The 22,049-nt window shown below is 49.1% G+C and overlaps 1 protein-coding gene across 2 annotated transcripts in view; it reads left to right on the top strand.

Annotated features, from left to right (window-relative positions):
- Nucleotides 1-6,459: 6,459 nt before the first annotated feature.
- PID1 (phosphotyrosine interaction domain containing 1) overlaps nt 6,460-22,049 on the top strand; it is a 91,189-nt gene continuing 75,599 nt past the window's right edge. For both annotated transcript variants that reach the window (XM_055724003.1, XM_055724000.1), the window contains exon 1: nt 6,460-6,581. In XM_055724003.1, the coding sequence (XP_055579978.1) occupies nt 6,552-6,581 (30 nt within the window). In that variant the 5' untranslated portion in view covers nt 6,460-6,551. The remainder of the gene's footprint in view (nt 6,582-22,049) is intronic.

Raw genomic sequence — 22,049 nt, 5'->3', positions numbered from 1 at the left:
CTTTGGCTCTGTTCTTTGGGTTTTTCCCCTTTCTCATCCTTGCTGCCTCTCTCCTCCCAGTCCTGCTCCATCCGTGGGGATGCCTCAGGACACGTCCCTGTGCCCCAGAGAGCTCAGCCTTGCCCAGCATTGCAGCTGGAGACTGGTGGGTGGCTGCCATCACTGCTCCCTGCGCCTGCCCTGCCTTTCCCACACCCCCACACCCGCTGCCCCCCACATCCCACCGCAGGGCTGGTGCCTGGCCCGCAGCCTCTGAGCTGCGTCTGCCTCCTCCCGCTTTCTCCAGGCGCTTTCCTCGCCGCCTCCGTGGCCCAGATTTAGACGGCCTGAATTCCCCGCAGCCCGGCGCTTCCTGCTGCCTGGCACGAGGCCGCCACGGCGCTGAGCCAGGAGCCTTCGCCCGGGCAGCTGGTGCAGCCACAGACCCCGCGCCCGAGCCCTCCCCCTGCAGCACGGCCGCTGCCAAAATCCACAGATTTTTCCTTCCTTTCCTGATGCTGGTTAGGAAAAAAGGGGCATGGCCGGTACCGATCTGAGGGGGTTGGCAGCTCCAGAAAATGGGCTTTGTGTTTGCTGGGAGGCTGACACCTCTGCTTCGCTCGTTCACCGCAGGCTCCTGCTGGCTGCCATGGAGGTGCTGCCCAGCGCAGGTGATGGAAATACTAAGAATAAAATTTGATTGCCCTTGTATTATCTGATATTTTGTCCTGCACAGAACTGATGGGGCCTTTTAAATCCATGCAGGGCCTTTGCAGCAACCTCCCTCCTACACCTGTTGACCTACCATGGCTTTGGTGGTTTATTTTCACTGCTGTGAGCGGGACCGATACAGCGCCAACGTGAAGGAGAATACCTGCTTTTCTAAAGATGAGGCCAAATGGTGAGAAGAAAAAAGGGATATTACGTAAATGTCCAAATAGGTCACTACCTGTGCATTGCATGCATGTATTTAGTCCAGGCACCTTCAATACCATCCTCCAAGTCATTTTTGGTAGTGGAAGAGAAGTAGCTATCCTAGTACTTGGGGAAGGTGGTGGGGCAGTTACAGCTAAAGAGGTAATCAGAAACACAACCTCTTTTGGCACCAACACAGGTCATTAAAGACACCTGGTTGCTATGGGAACCCCAGCAAGATCATCTCAAACAGACTGGAAATCAGGAAATCAGCACTTCATTACACCTGGCAAGCCCTGCCCAGATGGGTGGGAGAACATGGCATAGCCAAACCTGAATTATCTCCCTTCCCTGGGATACTGCTGCCTCGATTTCACAAATCATTAACACCACATTGCTTTCAGGTTTATAGCATTTCCTGATGCCATTTTAAAATACTTGTGAAGGTGAGCCAGATGTACTGCCAGCAGAAGCAGCCTCGGCTGAACCACCCTTGGTGGAGCTGCACTCCTGTGTCTGTGCAATCATCTCAATCACCTACATAATCAGAATAAAAATGACTACCTAAATAATGGTACTGCATCACTGGGATTATACAAGTAAGCAAGTATGTAAATAATTTTCCTTTCAATTTAGAAAAACACAGTATTGAAAGGAAATCAAGGATCCTTGAAGATCTGCATTTTTCCAGCGTTTGAATGAAACATCTTTGCTGTTGAATTGCTGATACTTTAACAGAAACTGTGTTTTAGGTAGCTCCCAGGTAAGGAATACAGGGCCAGATCTTTAAAGCCGTACCTATGGAAGGGTGTATATCTGCCATTTAGATGTAACCATAATTTAAATTGCTTCTCAATAGCCCTCAGGGGTCACTGCAGGTGACTTGAGTCCCCTCAAAATTCGAGTTTCTGTTGTCATTCTTTGCAAACTGCTGATGTTCTGACGCTGCCCCTGGCTACCACTTGCCGGCATCCCATGGCTGGACGCGGTGCTGGATGCCCAGCCTGGCTGTGTCCTCCCCAAGCAATGCCCACGCAGTGGCTCCCCCATGCCAAGTCTCCGAAGCATGCAGTCTGCCCCGGGAGCTGGAAATCTCTAACCTGGGTATTTAATCTGCCATATTTATATGACATAAAGTTGAGATCATGCCATCCCATTTAGCTTTGCCACCTGCAAGAGATGAAGGTCTACATAAAAATTTATTTATTGTTAACTTGAATGTTAAAATATGATAGTTGTCAAAGAAAACAGTTTGAATTGCTTGGATAGTGTCTCTTGGGTTACTTGGGCACAAAACATTTTTTCAGAAAGATGCTGGAAAATCCATATGATGTATCTGATGTTCATCTGTGCAAAGATGCTGCATTTGCTTGGAGCAAATTGACAACCTGTTTAAGAGTAACAAGCGTATTTAGATCTTTTAACTATGTTACTAATTACAGCACTTTACAGAACATTAGATTTGCTAATTAGGCAAACTCTTACTCTGCAAAAGCAAATCCAAGGTAAACCGATTTTTAAAGTAAAAAAAACGAATGCGTTTAATGACTTGTGTACCCTTTGTAGACTTGCGTAATCAAAAAGAGGATCTTGGAAACAGGACTTGTGAAGTCTGCACAATATTTGGGGAAGCAGCATTTAAATAACCGAATGACTCTCCTAGTCATGTTTTGGTGAGAAGTAATAGAGCTGGTAAAGCTAAATGGAGCTTTTGAAGTCTAATTCATTGGGATCAGCAATTAGACAATTCTAGTTAATTAAAAAGGCAATGTCTACAGTTTAAAATAAAAGGTTTATTTTTGTTTTCAAATGCAAGGGCGCCGTGTTGCTATAAGCACCTTACATTATGGTATGAGCTCGTGCAAAAGGAAGACAAACTCAATAACTAGGAGCCATTAAAAGAGAAAATCCTGGAGTCACTGGAAATGCTTCAAATTTACTATGTGAATAAAAGTGAAATTGGTCCTATTGCATGAAATACTCCCTTTTGAAATGCAAGAACTCCCCTGGCTCCAGTATTTCTGTCCTGTGAGCACAGAAGTGAAGGAAACTGAGAGATGTGGGACCAACCTGTGTAATATATTGCAGTCTTTGGAAAGAATTGTCTTAATATTAACTCATTACAAGAAGAGAAACCCCACAATTTGGCACAGTAAAAGGAAAATTAATAGAAAAAATATCTGTATTTTCTTACAGGCATATTTTGGAACACAGTACATCCTGGAAATATGAATTCACACTATTTTTTTAAGCAAAAGCAAAAGATCTCTGACTGGCTGGAAGCAGGATTTACCTAATGCAGAACAGCTTAGATACCCAATAAAAAATGATGCTTGGATTAAAATATTAGAAAGCCTCGGTAAAAATGACCTCATTTTAGTGAGATTGTGACATGAAGTCACCCAAGTTTAATTGGTCATTTCCTGAGCTGGGCTTTGGCTGGTGCCCTGGCCACACCAGCAGCACCTGGTTCAGCCGAAAAGAGCTTCCTGCAGAGGCATCGCAGGACACGTCCCAAAGGGCAAAAGCAGGGCTGAATTTCCTGACACAGCTGTAATCCACATGATGCTCGAGTATTCCTGGAGACTAAACAAGCTCGAGCAGGGTGGCTCTGTAGCTGTCTTGTCCCCACAGTGCTGCTTGCTGTTGTGGTGAGAGGTAGGGCTTTGGAAGGATGCTGCTGAGGCTCAGGGGGTGTGTGGGGGAGGTTTCACAAATTGCTTTTTAATCAACCACTTTGATTTCAGAAATCTGCACTCAAGCTGCTCCTCTCCACCTGTAACTGTATTTCTACTTCCCTGTCATACAACCTCAGCCTGAAGCCTACAGCGTTCATTCTCTGTTTTCATATCCTTTTGGAAATGGAGTAAGTGACTCTTCCTGTTTGTTCAAATAGCATGCCACCCATTTCACAGTAAAGGCAGATTTCCCCCTCAATTGTTTTAGTTTGTATAAAAGTCATGTAAACTAAGAGAGAGGCAGCCCTCCGCCGTAGGGGTGGTCTCCTTCTGCTAATAGCAGATCCCGAACTTCCTTTGTGTGCTGCTGCTGCTGACAGCCCGGGTTGTGCCGGCTCCCAGCTGCTTCAAGCAGCGACGGCGGGCCGATTTACCCGTATGGGACGGATCAGTGAGACTGCTCCAGAGGTCACTTGAGGAAGAACAAGGCTTTTATAAAATGCCCCTGCACAGGGGTGTAATCATCAGTCAGAAGAAAACAAGAGGGTGACAGGGACACAGTGTTTGCTTGGCAAGTGGGAAGGGGAGAGCTCTGGTGGGCATCTTGGCTGGGAGCTGGTGCAGGGTTAGCGCTTCCCTTCGTGGAGAGAGGAGGGTGGTGCGTCAGTAAACGAAGCTGCAAGACTTGAATCGCTGTAATTAGGCCGTCTCTGCTAAGGGATATACTGGTCAAGTGTTTTCAGAAACGGTTTAATAGTTCATGTTCATTGAGGCCTCACTCTGACCAGACACAGCCTGGCCCGGACCCTGCAGCGCACCTCAGGATGCTGGTCCTTGAGGCTGGCCATGTGGCAGGGCCACCCTGCCAGGGTCATAGCTTCTTCACGGGTGAACCTGTGCCTGCTCTTTGAGCAGATGCCCTTCAGCAAGTGCTTCGCTTTGCTCTTTAAAGCACCAACGCTCAAATGATAGCACACTTGCCCCTGCGGTCATGCAGTCACAGCCAGTTTGGGAGCCTTGAAGGCTGGGGTGGGGCAGTTAACGCTGGGGACAAGCGTGACACATGCTCCTCTGGTTTTTTAACAGATCTTCCTGGCACCCAAGAATGAGGCACTGCCTAGGTGGTCCCGGGTCAGCAGGGAGGACTGGGGACAGCTTTTGCGTCTGGAAAAATGTTCTTTGGTGCAGTTCAGGAGCCTGCAGAGACTCTCCCTTTTCTGTGGCATTTCTGATCTCCACAGGGAAGAGCAGTGTCTGTGTGTCCCTGCCCAAGCTGGCATGGACATGCCATGGGAAAGCTGGCACCCTGCTGCCCGCACTGCTTTCCTCAAGGTCGGTGGGCACTGCTCTGCTGGCACTGCCACCCCCTCGTGCATGGCAGCCAGCACGTGGCTCCGCCACGGCTTAAAACGTGGCCCAAGCACCGAGGTCATTTAGATACTTCTGGAGCTTTTGCCTTTAACCTCCTGGATAGCAAAAGAGGGCTTTTTTTTTTTTAAATTTTTTTTTTTTTTGCCTTTTGCTGCTTAAAGGGATGTCCCGGGACGGTGTAGGGCACTGTTAGTCAACAGCTGGTTTGGGGCCAGTAATGGCATCGCCCCCCCTGCCTGGCAGGTGCCCTGGAGCGGATCCATCTAAGGAGATGGAAACATCAGGTCAGGTAATTGTCAGGGTGATGTGAACGTTGCGATTCATACGTTATTTTAGTAACATTGACAACAGTTTTCCTTACACGTCCCCGTGGCGGCTGGAGCTGAGGCCAGCGGTGTGGCTCGGGGAGGCTGCGGTGTGGTGCATGGTGGCAGGGCTGGGGGGCATGCGGGTGGGGGCCCACTGCGGGGCTGGGGGAGATGGGCTGTTGCACCCCAGTGTTCGGAAACAGATCTGTCTACTCCAAGCGCTGTGCCTTAATGTGCTGCTCCCTACTCTGCCCGATTTAGGGGTGGACGTGGTCATATTTCTGCTGCTCCTTGTGCGGGGTGGGGGCAGGAGGAGGCCTGCGCTGAGCTCCACGTGAGGGCGAGCACCATGCCGCTTCAGCAGGTCCCCAAGGTGCTGTGCCCCACTCCTTCACCTGCTCCACAAACCTAATGCCAGAGGTTCGGGCTCATTGTGGGGGAAGGCGGTCGAGACACTCCGTGGGGTATTTTTCTGCCCCACCGCAGGAGGAGGCAGAACCCAAAGCCTGTCCTTGTCCCGCTGGAGGAATCGATGCCGGGCACTACGGCACAGCCGAGCGGGCTGTTGGCGCTGGTGTGGCGCAGGCCCCTCGGCCACCCGGGGCTGACAACGCGGGAGGGGTCCCCAGGAGGGGTCCCGGGCCCAGCCGCTGGCCTCCAGTGCTCAGTGCCTCTGCGCTGCCGGCGGCTGCCTGGGCACGGGCAGGGCCTGGCTGAGCCGGGCAGCGTCCCGCCGGCTCCTCAGCGGCTTCAGCCTCCTGCAGAGGAGGAGGAGGAAGAAGTTTCGGCCGCCGTGGGGAAGGCGGCCCCTGGGGAGGGCTCCCTGGGGGGACCCCTCCATCCTCCCGGGCAGCGCACAGCGAGCGCAGGTGGGGAGGCTGGCGCCCCTGCCCGGGCAGCTCGGGGCCGGGCACCACGGGGCTGGCACGGCGGCGGCCGGGGGTGCCTGCGCTGCGCCCCTTCCCCCGCACGCCCCCGGGAGCGCCCGCAGGTGGAGGCCGCGCCGCCGGGGGTGCCCATCCCGGAGGGGTGCCCATCGCGGAGGGGTGCCCATCGCGGAGGGGTGCCCATCGCGGAGGGGTGCCCATCCCGGGGGGGGTGCCAGCCCACCGAGGATGCATGCCGCCGGTCCCCGCGCCGCCGAACGGGTCCGCGCGTGGCCCCCACCGCCCTGCGGCGGACACGCGTGGGCGGAGCGGCGGGGCGGGGCGGGCGGCGGCGCGGCGCGGAGGGGAGCGCGCCCGCAGAGAGCCGCGCTCGGCAGCGCCCGCTCGGCAGCGCCTCCCGCCGCCGCGGCACCATGTGGCAGCCGGCCACGGAGCGGCTGCAGGTAGGCGCGGGCGGGGGTCCGGCCCGGGGCGGGGGGCCCGGGCCCGCGGAGCTGCCCGGGGAGGGCGGCGGGGGCCGTGCCGGCGGAGCATCATCCCCCGGTACCGGGAGTTTGTTGCAACTTCTCCCCCCGCCTCCGCGGAGGGGGGCGGCACGGGACGCACGCACGGACACACGGGCGGTGCCGGGGGAGGGAGGCGCTGCCCCGGCCGCGTCCGGCTGCCGCTGCCCGGCGGGGTTCGGTGCCGGCCCCGGGCGGCGGCGCGGCGCGGGAAGCGCTGTTTTAGGGGCTTCTCCCCCGCACCCCTCAGGTGAGGGGGAGCCCGGCCGGCCCGGCCGCCCCCGACCCGCGGAGCGGGGCGCGGGGTCCCAGCTCCGCGGAGCCGGGCGGCAGCGCCCGGGCGGGGCGGGGGGCGCGGGGCCGGGGTCCCTCCGCCGGCCGCCCGCAGCCTCTCGCGGCGGGGCGGGCGCCGCCAGCTCTGCCTCCGCGGCTTTGCATGTATGTTTTTATGCATATTTCATATTCCGGGTGAAATCTGAGACAGGCAGGGAGCAAGATGCAATAAAACTCACTTGTAGTGCCCCTCTGTCGATTTCACATAGTTTTCCAGAGCAAGTGTCTAGTGCGAGAGACTGGGACATTTTAAATAGAGAATCAGTGGTGGTAGCAGATGACAAGAGGCGTTACTACTTGCTTTTGCAATTCATATTGAGAGCTTGCTTTGATATCGTCAAGCAGAAAATTCAGCAGTTTGATTTGAGTTGATAGTAAAGCCCAGCCGAGCAGAGCCATGGGCTTTAATCTGCACCAGCCAGTAACAGGAATAATCCCTGTGTTTAAAAAGCCATACTTTTCTCTACGAGAAACTTCATTTTTCATGGATAGGAGCGATGTACCACATCCATAGTTTATGGATTCCAGGGTAAAAACTATGTGAGCGCGTTATTATTTATTTGTTTCCCCATGTTAGCCAGAAACCTCTCTACTAAGGAGTTACGATCTTGCGCCGGGGGAGGAAGGGGGGGCTGCAGGGGAATGACCTGAGGAGGCTGCACCCAGCTTTGGGGGGCAAAGGAGAAAGTGAGGGGGGGAGGAAGGAAGGGAAAAGCTGAGGTTAGTAGTGCTATGCTGGTCTGGATCGTACGGACTGGCTATGTGCCCTCTTTGTGGAATTGGGAGATGAATAAGATACTAATATTGCAAATATCTGATGCAGCCTACAAGAGCACGCAAAGCTAAAGAGAACCAGGTGCATATGTTTTGCAGAATTAAGCTGTGAGTAACCTTATTTAGCTGCCTCATGTATCCCATGTGCTGGTAGGGGTCTTGCCTTAGGGAGGGGGTGGGAAAGGCTGTGGGAAGCCGGGGATGCTTGCTGAGCCTCTCACTTACCTACTGCAGCACGATACAGGCCTGTAGCAAGGGGAGCCTGCGCTGCTCCCAGCTGCTGGAGGGGAGCCACAAGCACCAAAGTTCTCAGCAGTGGCCACTGGCTTTGTGCAACCTAGTGTTGGTTGCCTCTAGCTGGAGGCTCCAGGTATCCCGAGCCTCCCACAGTGCTGAGTGCCTCTAAAAGCAGTTCCTGCCAACAGGAGTTTCTGGGGAAGTACGTGAACGGCTGTAGGTGCTCTTAAAAAAACAAGCCAGAGGGATCCAGAATTGCAGAATTCAACGATGCTTTGGACTTGTACCAGCTCTTAAAATGGGGAGAAGGGGAAAGCCTTGGGGAAGTCACAAGGAGCCTGTAATAATTCTGGGTTCGCACAAGAGGTTAAATAATGTGGTGAGCAGTGGACAAAACGAATGCAGTGAGTGCAAGGATGCTGGGAATAACTAGGATGTGATCTTACTCCATATACACATGAGCCAGAGTTGCATTGGCGATATTTTAATATGCCCAACCCCTTTGACATTTTTTTTTTCCATAAAAGCTTTGAAACTTGGTCATTTCAAGTAGCCTGATCTACCTTTCTGTCTCCAAGAACCACATGTAGTGCGTCGCCAGCCTGGCCAGAGCTGCTGGCAGCGCTGCCCAGCCCCCTCGGGGAGAGCTTGTGCAAGGCAGTAAGTGCATGTTTTTTCCCTTCTTTCTTCCCCTCAACATCTTGATTCAGTTTCAGGTGTCCCATTTTGCTGTTGTTGTTCCCTCTGCCAGGGTCCCTCTCTCCTGGCTTCCAGCTGCTGTGAAACAAATATTGGCGCCATCGGGGTGTTGAAGGGAGACCCTCTGCTTGTCTGTGGTGTCACAAGTGCTCAGCCTGGCTGGCAAGCACGTGTTGGGGGGGTGCTGGGCTTGGGTTTGTGGTTGTAGCAGGGGGGTATTTGGTCACTGGTTAAAGTAGATGACGTCTTATGGTCTCCATTCACAAATTCTGTGATAACAGGTTATACCAAGTTGCTACTGTAGGTTATTTGGGGGATGTATAATGGCAGGTCCAGCCCTGTCTTCTATAGGTTTTCCTTGGAGCTGATGTATGTGTGCAGGCAGTGTGGAGCTGGCACAGCTGTCTTGACATTTTAATGTGTAAGTTGTATGTGGTTTAATTTTGACCCGGATGTGTCCTGCATTAATATCCATCTGTGGCGAACTGCAGGTCTGTTGTTGGTCCATCTTGTAGCTCTGTGCTAAGTAAAATGGTAGAGAAAATATTTTCATCTTTCAGAATATTTCTTTTGGCCTGGTTCAGTAAGGGAAAGTATGAACTGACTTTGGAAGTGGATGCCTGTTTGTATGGGTCAGTTCTGCCCTCGTTGGTAAGGCAAACTGTGTATGTTTAACTTAAATGATAGCGAGCATCACAGCATGAAGACAAGGTGTGCAATGATGATCTATTGTTTGTGGATCTTCTTTCCCAGTCCCATGCAGTGTATGACAAGGCTGCATGTTCCTGGTCTGTGGCCGCTTGTGTAAAATCTGCTTTTGTTCCAAATGTGCTCAGTCCTGTCAAGTTTCACAGTTTGTGCTGAAATTTTTGGCATTGACTAGATGGGTACAATTCCAGTAGTGAGGTCAGCAGCAGAGCTCATGGGTATGCAATAGCAATGAAGTGTCATCAGCAGCTGGGTTACAAATATGTGGTGAGCTGGGGCATGAGCTGGACTTGTCCCCACTGCTGTCGTGGCCACTTGCTGCTGAAAGCTTCATTTGCTACTGAGATGGTCCCTTCCTGGGGCTTTTGTTTCTGGCTTTGCTGGAATAAGTCATGATTACTTGTTTTTTGGGTGGTGGTTTTTTTTTTTTATTATTTTGTTTTGGTCACTCTGTTCTCCACTCCACTTCTCTCTGATGGAAGCTTTTCCTGTTATCCTGCTGCTTAATGAAGAAGCCCCACTGTTTCTGGAAGATATGTTGAAATGAATTACATGGATTAGAAGAGTAAGCTAGAAAAACATAAATGTCCAGGTTTCTGGAATTTCCTTGAAAATATAATACAGTGAAGCCAGCTTTTTCTTCTGCGGTTCCTTTCCTTTCCCCTTTTGTGATTCTTTCACCTATAACAACATCGCAGTTACGTGCATTTTCTACAAAGTTAGTGGGACAGTCAGTTACATGGGAAACCGCACAGCTGGGATGTTGCAGGAATATACCATAGGGATCAGCAAGTCTCTGGTGTAGTGCTCAAGAAGATTATGATTTTGCAGGTGATACAGGCAATAGCATTATTCACACAATATAAAAGAGACGATCTGGGACTGTGTCTTTTTTGAAGACTTCCCCCCCCCCCCCCCTTAATTCCTGTGGCAGCATTCCTGGTTTGTGTTCTGTAAAATGTGGGTGGACGTACTGCACATGTGCATGCCTCCATGCCTCCTCTGCTGGAGCAGCGACTTGAGGGTGGGGGGGGTGGGGGTGGCTTCAGGTATTTAAGGGTTGTTCTCCCTGCTGGGAGTGCTGAGGCTCCAGCGCAGGGTTTGCTGTACCTTCTGGGTATGGTTTTCATTGCTGCGTTTGCAGCAGACCTTATTGACGGTTATAAGCAGTGCGCTCTTATTTTTGGCTTGACGTTTGTGGCAGCAGCACTAGTTGAAACAATGCCGAAAATTTTCTGAAATCTTTCTTTAAAATTATTTCCAAATGTACCCTCTGTGCCTGGTTTGGGACATGGAGGGTTGGGAGCCCCTGGCGGCACAGCTGGGATGTTGGAGCCGCAGGCTTCAGCGATGCTCCCATGAGGACTCTGAAGTGGTTTTTGAAAACAAGCAAGGTCTTGGTGCAGTTTTGTATGCCTGTCGGAGAGATGACTGCTATTTGCTTTGAAACCTGAATTTTCCTGGAAGCTTGATGCCAGACATTGTTTCTAGATAATAAATCCCAGTGGGTGCATACTTTCCGTGGTCATGCTGTTTATAAGACCTGTTTATAAGTGTTCCTGCTTCTCATAACACGTGTAGGTAATAGGGATTGCCATGTCCAAATCCATTTTCCCCTGGAGTGGGAGCCACAGCAGTGCTGGTGCTGCCCAGCCTCGTGCTGCAATGCCGGGCGTCCCTGAGCTGAGCTGTGCCCACGAGCCCTGCTTTTGGAGAAGCTCTCGCTTTTCTTCTGCAGGTAGTAGAGTTGGTGGCACCTCATGTGAGTGGGGGTCAGCTAGCAGGGAGCGGACAGGAGGGCCGTGTTGTGGAGCTGGCTCTCATCCTGCATCCTGCTCCTGTCCATGGGTCCAGGTGGGAAAACGCTGCTCTTTCACATGCTTTTCCTGGTCAGGCAGTTGCCTCTGGCTAAGCTGTTGCTCAGTTTCTGCCATCACCCGGGACTGCCCCAAACCGGGAGACCCCCTTGCTTTCTGCTGCCTCCCGGCTTTGGGGCTGGGCATCCTTTGGTGAAGTGGCTTCATAAGGATGTGCAAATGGCCAAGTGTTCACGGTAGGACTTCAATGACTCTGTCTGCTCACCTGGAAATCCAATATTCTTACTGAAACGCACAGTTTTGCACCATTTCTGGGAAAGGATTTAGTAGCAGGTGGCTACGGTGTATTTCTCATACTGCTGGATTTATTTCTTTTATAAAATAGAGTTCCGCATCTCTTCTAACGTGCTGTGAAATACTGTGGGGGAGAGCTGTGCGTGGGTGAGATGAGGTGCAGTGAAGCAGGTGATGGAGGGCCCTCCTTTAGTGGGACAAGTTTGATTCCCAGAACCCAGAGGCTTAATTTTGCCATCACGTAACTTGTGCAGCCCCTATGAAGTCCATGGGAAATATGTTTGTGCAAGACTGCTTTACCACAGGCTTTGAGTTGCTGGTGTAATTTACCTCCATGTCATTGAGATACAGTAGTAAAAACACAGCGCAGCTGTTAATGGAAGTGAAAAAAGTGAAAGCAGTGATTCTGGGGGTGTTGCTGCTCACCTTCTGGCCTGCCTGAGAGCACTGCTTTCCGAGGCTTCATAAATACATCGCTTGTTTTGCTGGGATTTGTTAACTGTACCCTCTACCATGTACCCTGAATCTACTGATACTTTCAGACGCTGGGATGGCAGACTCTGTGCTAAATGCACACGTAGTACATGCTTCCACTACCACCTAGTATACGCATCAAATGCCTTTCCCATGTCAGGAACACTGAAACTCTTCACTCAAGAAAAGTCAGCCCTGGGCAGACTTGTGTGTATGTGATGGCTTTGAGGTAGCCATGGGTGCAGTGGTTTTATGACAGATGTTTGCATATGTTCAGATGTGATGAGGTTTTAGGTGCTATTGGTCCCTTAAAAATCAACTTCTCATCTATTATATGTCCAGTGCTCGCATGCATATGTATGTTAAAAAATGCAGTGTAAAGTCAGTTGAAACAACAGTTTTCCAATTTTTAAAAGCAGATGGAAAACCTCCTATTTAAACCAAGTGCAAACAGGTTGTAAGTGTAAAGCACACAAACAGCTGTCTAGGCAGAAACCACTGCGAGACATGTATAGCAGGACTGATACTACTACTGAACTCTGGTTTTGTTAAAGATTATGTCAGAAGGAAAAAGTGAAAAGCATTTGAAATTTAAGCTTGAGTCATGTGAATGCAAATGTCCACGAAGTCTTACAGCCCAGTGTTTTGGCGCTATATAGCTTCAGGATAGCTTTCAAGGCATCAGGTTTTGCACTAGTTTGCTACTATGAGTTTACAGCAGTCAGGGATCTTTAAAACAAAGCTCTGTGATTCCAGCAAGCTCATCTGGCACCACTTAGCTTGGGCAGTTCCTTTTTTCTACGTTACTTATTCTTTGTAGAAAATGAATGGCTCTGGAAAAATGCTAATTTTGGGAAGCATTCTATGACCAAAAGAAAATCAAAATCAGTGACTGCCTTGTGGAAAGCCCCCTGGGAAATGATTTTAAGGGTTCTTTTATAGTGTACTACTAGTTTCTGTTTATGAAGCTGACAGCCTGTTTGATGACCAAGAAAAATAATAAAAAAAAATAAAGCAGTGATTTCCTTGAAGGAAGACAAACTGAAGTGTTCAGTCTAAGTAGTTCAGAATTTTTAACTACCTCTTTCTTATTTTCTCTTTGTCCCTGGTGGCAGCCAGCAGGACAGTCAGCACTGTAGTGTCCAGAGCCTTACGGTTTCCTTCCAGGCAGGATTGTGTTCACAGCAGATGTGCCTTCAGCTGGGCGGTGGGAGGTGTGCTGTGCTGCTGAGGCTTTGTGCGAGCATCCTCATGCGTAGAGAAGTACGGTGGTGACTTCATTTGCAATTTGGCACTCTGTGTAAGCAAGATGAGAGTCTGACCCAGAGACATGTCATGTGTAGCTGAAAAGTCCCTTTAAGCAATGTTTAGTCCTTGCCTTTTTTTATCCCCCGTGGTGCTTTCATATATAATAATTCAACTTATTTGCACTTCAAATAATAACTGGAAAAGTTACAGGTGACAGTAGTGTTAAGTCTTCTGGGCTGTTTCAGAATAAGTGTGCCAGAACTCTTTGACCAAAGATTTTACATGTGGGTGATTGTAACTGTGTCAAAGACCTAACAGGGCTTTTCGTAATGTGTTTTTCCTGATGAAGTACTGGAAATCTGGAGTAGCAAATATAGATCTTTGATGCATAGAATCTTAAGGGAAAAAAAATTTGTTTATTGCTGATACTCTTTTAATGATGGTGCTTCAACAGGATTAGACTCAGCCTCATCATGATTAGGTTGATCTCGTTGCACTGACCCTTACCTTAGCAGTTCGCTGAAGCGTTGGTCCTTCTGAAGAACCTCCATGCCTGTTTTCATCAGGAGCATTTAAACAGTAACCACTTTTCTGACAAAATAATTATCAGTGGTAATAATTCCAACGTCGATTTTAAAATGTAAAAATTTTACCATCCCAGCTGTCTGCCTCTGTCCCCTCAGAGGCTTCCCCTGCTCTGTCACACTGAATGCTTCAAGGGGAGGGGGTGGGAGGTCTGGAGTGGGTCAGGGGCCTTTTTGGGGCCATTTCACTCCCTCTCACAGCTTAATGGCTGGTGATGCTTCCAGGCTATGTTAACCGCTACATTTCGGACCTGAGTTTCTAGTGATGAGTGTTCCTGATGGAGCGGTGCTGTGGGTGCCACGCTGCTCGGTTGGGCTCCCCGCGCTGCAGCGCTGGCGGTGGGCGCCCTTGCACTGTACCCCTGCGTGGTGTTGGCTCTGTGTCATGCCAGGCAATTTTCAAATGCCTCCTCCTGTGAAAACATTTTCTCCAGATATATTTGATGGGAACTGCCAAGAAGCTGAACGCAGATAGAAAGTTAATTAAGTGTCCTGAAGCTCAGATCTGTGGCCACCTCTTTCTTCCCATGCCAGGCTCCCTCTTGGATTTGAGAGATGGTTATTCCATACATTTGTGTGAAGCTTTCGGAATGACCTTAGAGTAAGTTTCCAAGTATTCAGAGCCTCTGCTAAGGGCCAGGCTTTTCCAGAGAGCATTTTACCTGGTAGACTCAGCTCTTCTGAAAACTTGTCCGCTCATTCAGTGTCTGGAGAGAAATGATGTTCAGAGTGGTCCCACTGGTGGAGTGGCTACCCTGAAGATCTCACAGTGGCACCTGGTCCAAGGTCCACTGGGGTCAGTACCAACCTTGTGCCTGACTGGATTGTAGAGCAGGGCAGTAATCCTGCCCCTGGGGCTGTTACAGATGATCCAGAAAGTTTGTATAGTCTCATTTAAAACAAACATTTCTGCATGCTGTGGAGCTTCTTCCTGAGAGTGTCTGCTGGCTGGAAGCCAGGACAGAGGAGTTTGGGGTCTGCAGGGGACCAAGGGCACTGGACCGCTGTGGCGATGGGGGCAAACTTCAAATACATCATCCCAGCCTGCAAGTTTCTGGTTCTCCGTTCCCTCCCTGAGCCTGGGTGTTGAGAGACAGGGGGACAGCGGGACGCAGCGTTTCCTCTCTGAATAGCTGCAGGGGGAGGCTCTCCAGAGCGATTCTCAGCTGCTCTGCAACTTCCCTGTAGCTGGAGACCGGGTTTTCCTGCTGTCAGGATTAAACTGTGCTTTCTGAGCCGATGATGATGATACTGACCTGAAAATGGTCTAGTTTCTTGGGGAGGGAAATTACCCCTCCCTCCAGTCCTTCTGGTTAAAAAAACCAGGTAAACAACATTTCTGTTGTTATTCATCAGAACTGTCCAGTGAAATTAATATGCTGAACTTGGATTTTAAATATGTTAAAAAAAATTGTCGTCAGTTTTCTAGTATTTCCTTTTGCTGGGGAGAGGAACACTGCAAGAAGAGTTGTGTCATGGTGGGCTGCTTCTTTTGGCTCCAGCTTGGAGCTGCAGAGCACAAAGGCAAACAGCAAAATTGTTAGAAAAAAATGTCAGATTTCAAAAAGAGGGTTTTAATCTCTTTTCCTTTCATTTGAGACTATTTATTTAACAGAACCTTTTGCCCATTTTTAGCTCTTCCATCTGGAATTTATTATTTTTTTCTGGTTTTTGACCAGAAAAGTACTTTTTGGAACGCAGGCAAACACCAAGCTGCAGCTCCCTGAGCTGCCTGGGTGTCAGGCAATAGCGTGTATCCCTGCCTTGGCACTCGCACAGTGCATCAGCGGAAAATGGCAGTGAATTTCTTATATCTTTCACAAAATTACCAAGTTAAGCATCTTTAAATTTTTTCTCTAGTCCACGGGAATTTTCTGTGCCTGACTCTAAGTTTGAATCAGAAAGTGTAGAATCTTGAATCTTGTCCCAGTGCTTTAAAGAAGGAGCCTGTACAGCACAGATCTGCACAGGCTTCAGTTTTCACAGCTGTGGTCTGTTGTTTGGATTAGAATCAGAAGGAAAGATATTTTGAAAATTTTACATCGGTCCTCTCGATAGTTTGGCTGAAAGGGCCTATTGAGCTTGGTACCGCGTGTTTGAGAAAATCCTGATAGTAAAGACAGCTTTGGTGCCTCGTGCTGAAATGAACTGCTGGAGGGATGTGCAGTGATGCTGGGGAGTGCTGCGTGATTAACTTTTCTGGTAGGCACCAAAGAGTGAACCCAGCAATGACTCTCAAGACACCCGAAGGCTGGTGATGCTCCAGCCAAGGACGAGGCTCAGGGGTCGGCAATGGCTCTGAGCCTGCCCCCAGCCGGCTGGGCTGCCCCCAGGAGCTGTGGGTTTGTGACCCTGCTTCCCCGCCCCGGGCTTTGGGGCACTGCCACCAACAAAGCTGCCGGCTGGGACATGTGGTCAGATGATGGGGGAAGTGGAGGCCTCTCTCTCACATTCTTGTTGGTGAAGCATCAGTGCCAAGGTCTGCAGGAGGGACGTTAGCTTCTGCGGGACTGGACAGTTTGCTTTGATAAATGTGTGTTAAATCTCTCAGCTTTAGGAGTGCAGCCTTATCTCTGCATGTACAGATATGCTTTCGAATCTATTAACTTTTATCTTGCCATTTGAGATGGCGATGTAACTCTTCAGTGGTTTGTAAGGAATGTTAGGAAGCATTTGTTTGTGAGTGATGGGTTTGTTTTGATCTAGTGTTTAGAGGCTCTTTTTTTTATCAAAACGCCTGAAGCTTGGTGCTAGGATGTGTAACATTTTCAGAGGGCAGTGTTTTAAGCTTGTACCTCTAAAATACAGAGCTGCTATAGAAGGGAGAGTTGTGCAGTTTGAAGTGTTACAGGAACCCAGATGGGTTCTACTGTTGCCTTTTCTCACAGATTGGTGTTGCAATATTCAGTTCTTTCTTATAGCTTTGGGGTCGTGTGTGCCTCCCCGTCACAATCCTGCAGCTTCTGGCTCAGTAACAGGGCTCACGCTTCCAAGGACTTACCCTGCTGCAAAGACTTGGGGTTTTGTTTTCCTCGACAGGTATCATGGATGGAGTTCAGATCATTTCCTTGTGGGTGTCCAGTGGGGGCTGGGGCTGCCTGGTGTAGGAAATAGCCCCATCAGAAATACTGGGCTGGCTGCAGGGTCTGCAGAGGTGAAGGGCAGTTGTTCTGTGCATCACAGCAAGCCTGGAACCAGTCGCTAAATGAACGAGGTGACTGCCTTTCATAATCAAGGGTGATGAAAGGCCCTGGCATTTCACTTCCACCCCATCTCCTGGGGGTGCTGGTCGGCAGCTGCTGAACGTAAGCCATCAGTGTGCCCAAGTGGCCAAGAGCATCTTGGCTTGTATTCAAAACAGTGTGGCCAGCAGGACCAGGGCAGTGACTGTCCCCCTGCACTGGGCACTGGTGAGGCCGCACCTCGAATCCTGGGTTCGGTTCTGGGCCCCTCGCTGCAGGAGGGACGTAGAGGGGCTGGAGCGTGTCCAGAGACGGGCAGCGGGGCTGGGGAAGGGGCTGGAGCACAAGTCTGATGGGGAGCGGCTGAGGGAACTGGGGGGGTTAGTGTGGAGAGGAGGGGGCTCAGGGGGGACCTTGTTGCTCTCTACACCTACCTGACAGGGGCTGTAGCGACGCGGGGGTCGGTCTCTTCTCCCAGATAACAAGCGACAGGGCAAGAGGAAATGGCCTCGAGTTGTGCCAGGGGAGGTTTAGATTGGGTATGAGGAAAAATTTCTGCACTGAAAGGGTGAAGCACTGGAACAGGCTGCCCAGGGAGGTGGTTGAATCACCATTCCTGGAGGTTTAAAAAATGCATAGATGTGTTTAGGGACACGGTTTAGTGACAGACTTGGCAGTCCTGAGCTAACAGTTGGACTTGATGACCTCAAAGGTCTTTTGCAACCTAAATGATTCTGTGTTTCAGGACAATTAAAAATATTCACTGGAGTTCTAGTTAGTCCCTGTTTAATTGTTCCTTTCCTGAAGCCACTCTCCCACATCCTTGTCCCGTTTAAAATGCTGACAAGTTTCAGGCTTCAGAAGTGGTGGAGCTCATCTCTCCTAAGGAAAGTTGTATTTGAAGAGATTGTGAGCTACAGGAGCTAGCAGACATGAGTTATGGCAAGATCTTCACCTGGAAACAGATGTTCCAGAGCTGCAGCTTGGAGCTGTCAGCCCCGTGGTTGAACAAACTCCCACTGGTTTTCTGAGCTTGGGACTGGGCTCCAGTGGGTCAGAGCAGGGGACCAGCTGTGTGGGGCAGAGAGGTCTGTGTAGGTGAAGGTGTCTGGGGATGTTTGTCAGAAAGGCAGAATCAAAGGAGGCTTTGGACTAATGTAAAATGCTTTGTAGAGATACAGATCTGCTGGGGCAGGAGGAGCAGGTCGGCAGCTGGGGTCCAGAAGGGTCCATGAGCGGCCTGGGGTCAGGCATGGCCCGGGAACCCTGTCTGCAAAAACCTTGCACTGAAACAGCTCACTTCTCCTTGGTTTAAATTATTTTCAGAGGACATTTATTATTTTTTTTTCAGGTTAGGATTTTTATTTCTCAACATCAGAAGTTATTCATGCTGCTTACGCGATGTTAGTGAAACAGCCGCGTGCAGTGGGCAGCGTTGGCCAGGGGAATGCCCATCCCTTGTGTGTTGTGAAGCTTACGGTGCTGGTTCTGGAGTTCTGTAACAGCCTGAGCTCTTGTTCCTCTGTTATGGTCTGAGGGTGTCCGTACGTGGACGTGGAGCTTTCCAAGATAAGCAAAGTGAATGTGGTTTGGCATTTAAATCACTGATGTATCAAGCCAGAGAATTTCAGAAGCCATTAATGTCTAAAGAGATGTCATTTTGTTCACTTGGGGATAAACTTTGCCCCTGTTAATATGTGCGTCTTTTTTTTGGTCCAAATTCAGATCTTGAGAACATTGCCATAAATCTCAGTGCCATTGCTAATGCCAGCGGCATTACTGTGTGTTTCTTTTACCCTGATTGAGAAGAAACGTCATGTGTTTTCAAGAGTCCAAATTCTACCTGTTTTTTTTCATCCTTTTTTTTTTTTTTTTTTTTTTTTAAGAGTAGATATATGTGACAAGATTTAATGTCTGAGAGTGCTGAACTGAATGTTTGTGTATGACTCTTTTTGGAAAGCATGTGTGACTGAAGTCATTCCGGACCGGTTCCTGATGCTGTTTGGATAAGGGGCTGCTACGTATCTGACCAAGGAACGCCTGTGTCAGACTGTGAGCTCACCCCCCCTTTGCTTTGCGGGGGGTGGGGGTGGGGGGGAACTGCTTTACAAAATATTTATGGCACGTTAATACGCCTCCCAGTCGTGTGGTTCCTGCCCTGTGCGCAGGGACGTGGCTGTCCCAGTGGCTGGGAGCAGCACTGGCTGCAGCCTGCCGCCCCGCTTCAGAGCTTCAGCAAATATTTGTGTTTTTCAGCTGAAAACTGTATTTCTTACTTGTGAATCTAGTGTGTTTCTGAGGCCTTTTCTTGTTTTCACATTTTCGGGTGAAAACTTCATGTATTTGTTTCTTCAAAGGGTTTAAAATGCCCACTCTGCTTTTTATTTTATTCAGCATTTCTCAGGAACAAAAAAAGTGTTCCTTCCAGCAGCTGTTCTTACAGGGCTAAAGTTAGAGAGCAGTCTGCCTCATCCTGGGAAAAAAACATTGTTACCAGCATTCTCTTAGTCTCAAATCCATGTGTGGGACAACAGGAAAGTGCAGTCCTATTCTTCCCCCTTACACTAAAATATGTCTGGTGATTTGAATTTTTTTTTTTTTTTTCCAGATTTTTAAACAGCTTTCTGTGAGGTTTTTACATCTGGTCTCCTTGCTGAGCTTTCCCACTTGGTAGAAGCCTGCATAAAATCAGACTGAAGCATTTGCTTTAAAATGGCATAGTCCTTACGGTGCCACACCAGTGCCTCTCGTGACTTCCCACGTTGGTAGCAGAGTGATGCTGTGAGCTTGAAGGGTCATTATCACGAAGTTAGTTACTGTTAATCATGGCACCTGTGCTGCAGAGCCGCCAAGGCACAGTGGTTATGGCTGTGTAATAGAGTTTCCAGAAGGACAGGCTTTGTAGCATCCCAGTTAGTAGGTGTCAATAGGCAGCAGTACAGTTTTATTTAAGATGGAGTTTTATTAAAGCCCTTTTATTAGGACTGTTTGGCTGAAGGAGCAGGTGAAGGCTCCCTTGGCAGTGCCAGCAGGATCGGCTGGCCAGGGAGGAAGCAGGGCTGTCGGGACTGCACCAGGGCACTGGGCAACTGTTTTGCAATGGGAACAAACTGACACAGCACAGCTTGTCCATCTGTTGGAGGTGTGGAGGAATGACTTTCAAGCATATCATTGCTTCCTTAACGTAATAAGTTTTTCCACTCGGGAAGAGGTGTTTGCAGTGCCAGCAATGCCAAGGTGACACTGTGCAATGGATCTTCTACGCAGTGTGGTGATGTTACCCCGGTGAACAGAGGGTGTGATGCTGTCTGCACCAGAGTAACGCCGCTTGCTTTGCCAGAGTGATTCACAATACTTGGCATCGTTGTCACACGCTTTGGCCCTTCTAATTGTTCCTGTGTATGGGCATGAACAGGGTACAGGAATGCTGAAGTCCAGATTTCCAGCAGAGCAGGGAGTTGGGCTGGCAGCGTGGACTGTCGCAGAGAACTAGGCTGTAATCTTGTGCTTTGTAAAATTCTCATGTATGTGGTGATTTGTACGGGTCCAGCCTTCACAGAAGGCTTTGGAAGAGTTTGGAGGCAGGCGCCTGCCTGAGACTGCTGTGTCACTCAGTGCCTTCAGTTTCTTGCCTGCCTTGATGGATCTGACCAGGAGCTAACGGGCTCCGTAGCGAGAGTTTGTGCTGTAAATGCTGTGTGGTGATTTACTGCTGGGGCTTGTTATCCCATGTGGTGGTTTAATGCACCCTGCGTACAGATCCAAGGTCGACTCTAGGAAATATTTAATGCTGTTCTGCTTTGTACACCTGGAGGTCAAAAGGGGATGTGTTTTTTCTAGCTAATCGTCATCTCTTGCAAACTAATTGTAAGTAAAATAAAGCAAAGAGAAAGCATGTGGAGTCTAGCCAGCACTTAGTAATGTCTGAAGCGACTAGTCCATTGCAGTGTTATTTCTTGGACTTGCTTTTACTGAACTTTCTTGGGATTTTGAAGTTTTACCCCATGTAGCTTTTCTTAACTTTCACTGTGTGGTTCTTGTTCTTTGTGTTGGTTTTTTTTTTTTTTTTTGTTTGTTTTTTGTTTTCTTTCTTTTCCAAGCCAGTGGGTCGATACAATGAATTATAAACAGTGGGTGTGAGACGGCTTAAAAAAAATTAAAAAAAAAATAATGGTGGTTGCTACCAGCACTGTACATTATAGATACTCCACTGGAAGTTAACAGTGAATGGTCTAATAGGTGAGATGCTTACTCACAGGGGTTGTATTTGCAAAGATCTGGAATACATCTTTATTCCTGGGCAGTATTTGGTGCTGGAGGGATGTGTGCTTCTCCTTTGGACCTGGCACAGTATCAGCAGGGCCCTTTGGATGGTGGGGAGGCCGCCCACTTCCCTGCCGTGCGACTGAGCATTTCCTTGTTTTTCTCTCTTGCCTGTTTTGCCCTTTCCTCTCCTCCCAGAGCAGCCAGACCCTGGATGCTGTGTGTCTGTCTGCTGAAACATGGGATGGACAGAGGCTGGGTCCTCACCTGAGGAGCTGAAGAATTACAGTGGGGAGCAAGATGATATCAGTTTTAATGTGCATGTTTTGGTTAATATCTTGTTAACCCTGTATTAACCCCTAGCACCATGTGGTTACTAGTATAAATATTTATTCTTGGTATGTAGCTACAAATATGGGGTAGGATTAATGCTAAATTATTAGTACTCAGTTTAAATAAAATCAGTTTGTCAGACTGCTTCCTTTTGTGTTTTTGGGTTTTTTTTGTTTGTTTGTTTTTTAATTGGCCAGAATATACACAAACAGGTTTCACATGGCCGGGGCCTCCAAAATCTCATTATCTTAATTGTCACCCTTTGACGTTAATAAATGATTTAGCTAGAACATGATTTAGTCACTGGGGAGAAACGGAATCGACTGTTGCAACTATCCTTCCCTTCTAGATGATAATGAGAAACTACAGCCCACAGCTCTTAAAAAATAATAGCTCTGGGTTTAGGACATTATTTTTGATTATTACAATGTCTCAATGCTATTATATTTGTTAATATTTTAC

This window comes from Falco cherrug, chromosome 11 (genome assembly GCF_023634085.1).
Source record: "Falco cherrug isolate bFalChe1 chromosome 11, bFalChe1.pri, whole genome shotgun sequence".
NCBI classification, from domain to species: domain Eukaryota; kingdom Metazoa; phylum Chordata; class Aves; order Falconiformes; family Falconidae; genus Falco; species Falco cherrug.
The sequence above is the reverse complement of the archived record's forward strand: the minus strand, read 5'-3'. Positions and strand labels throughout refer to the sequence as shown.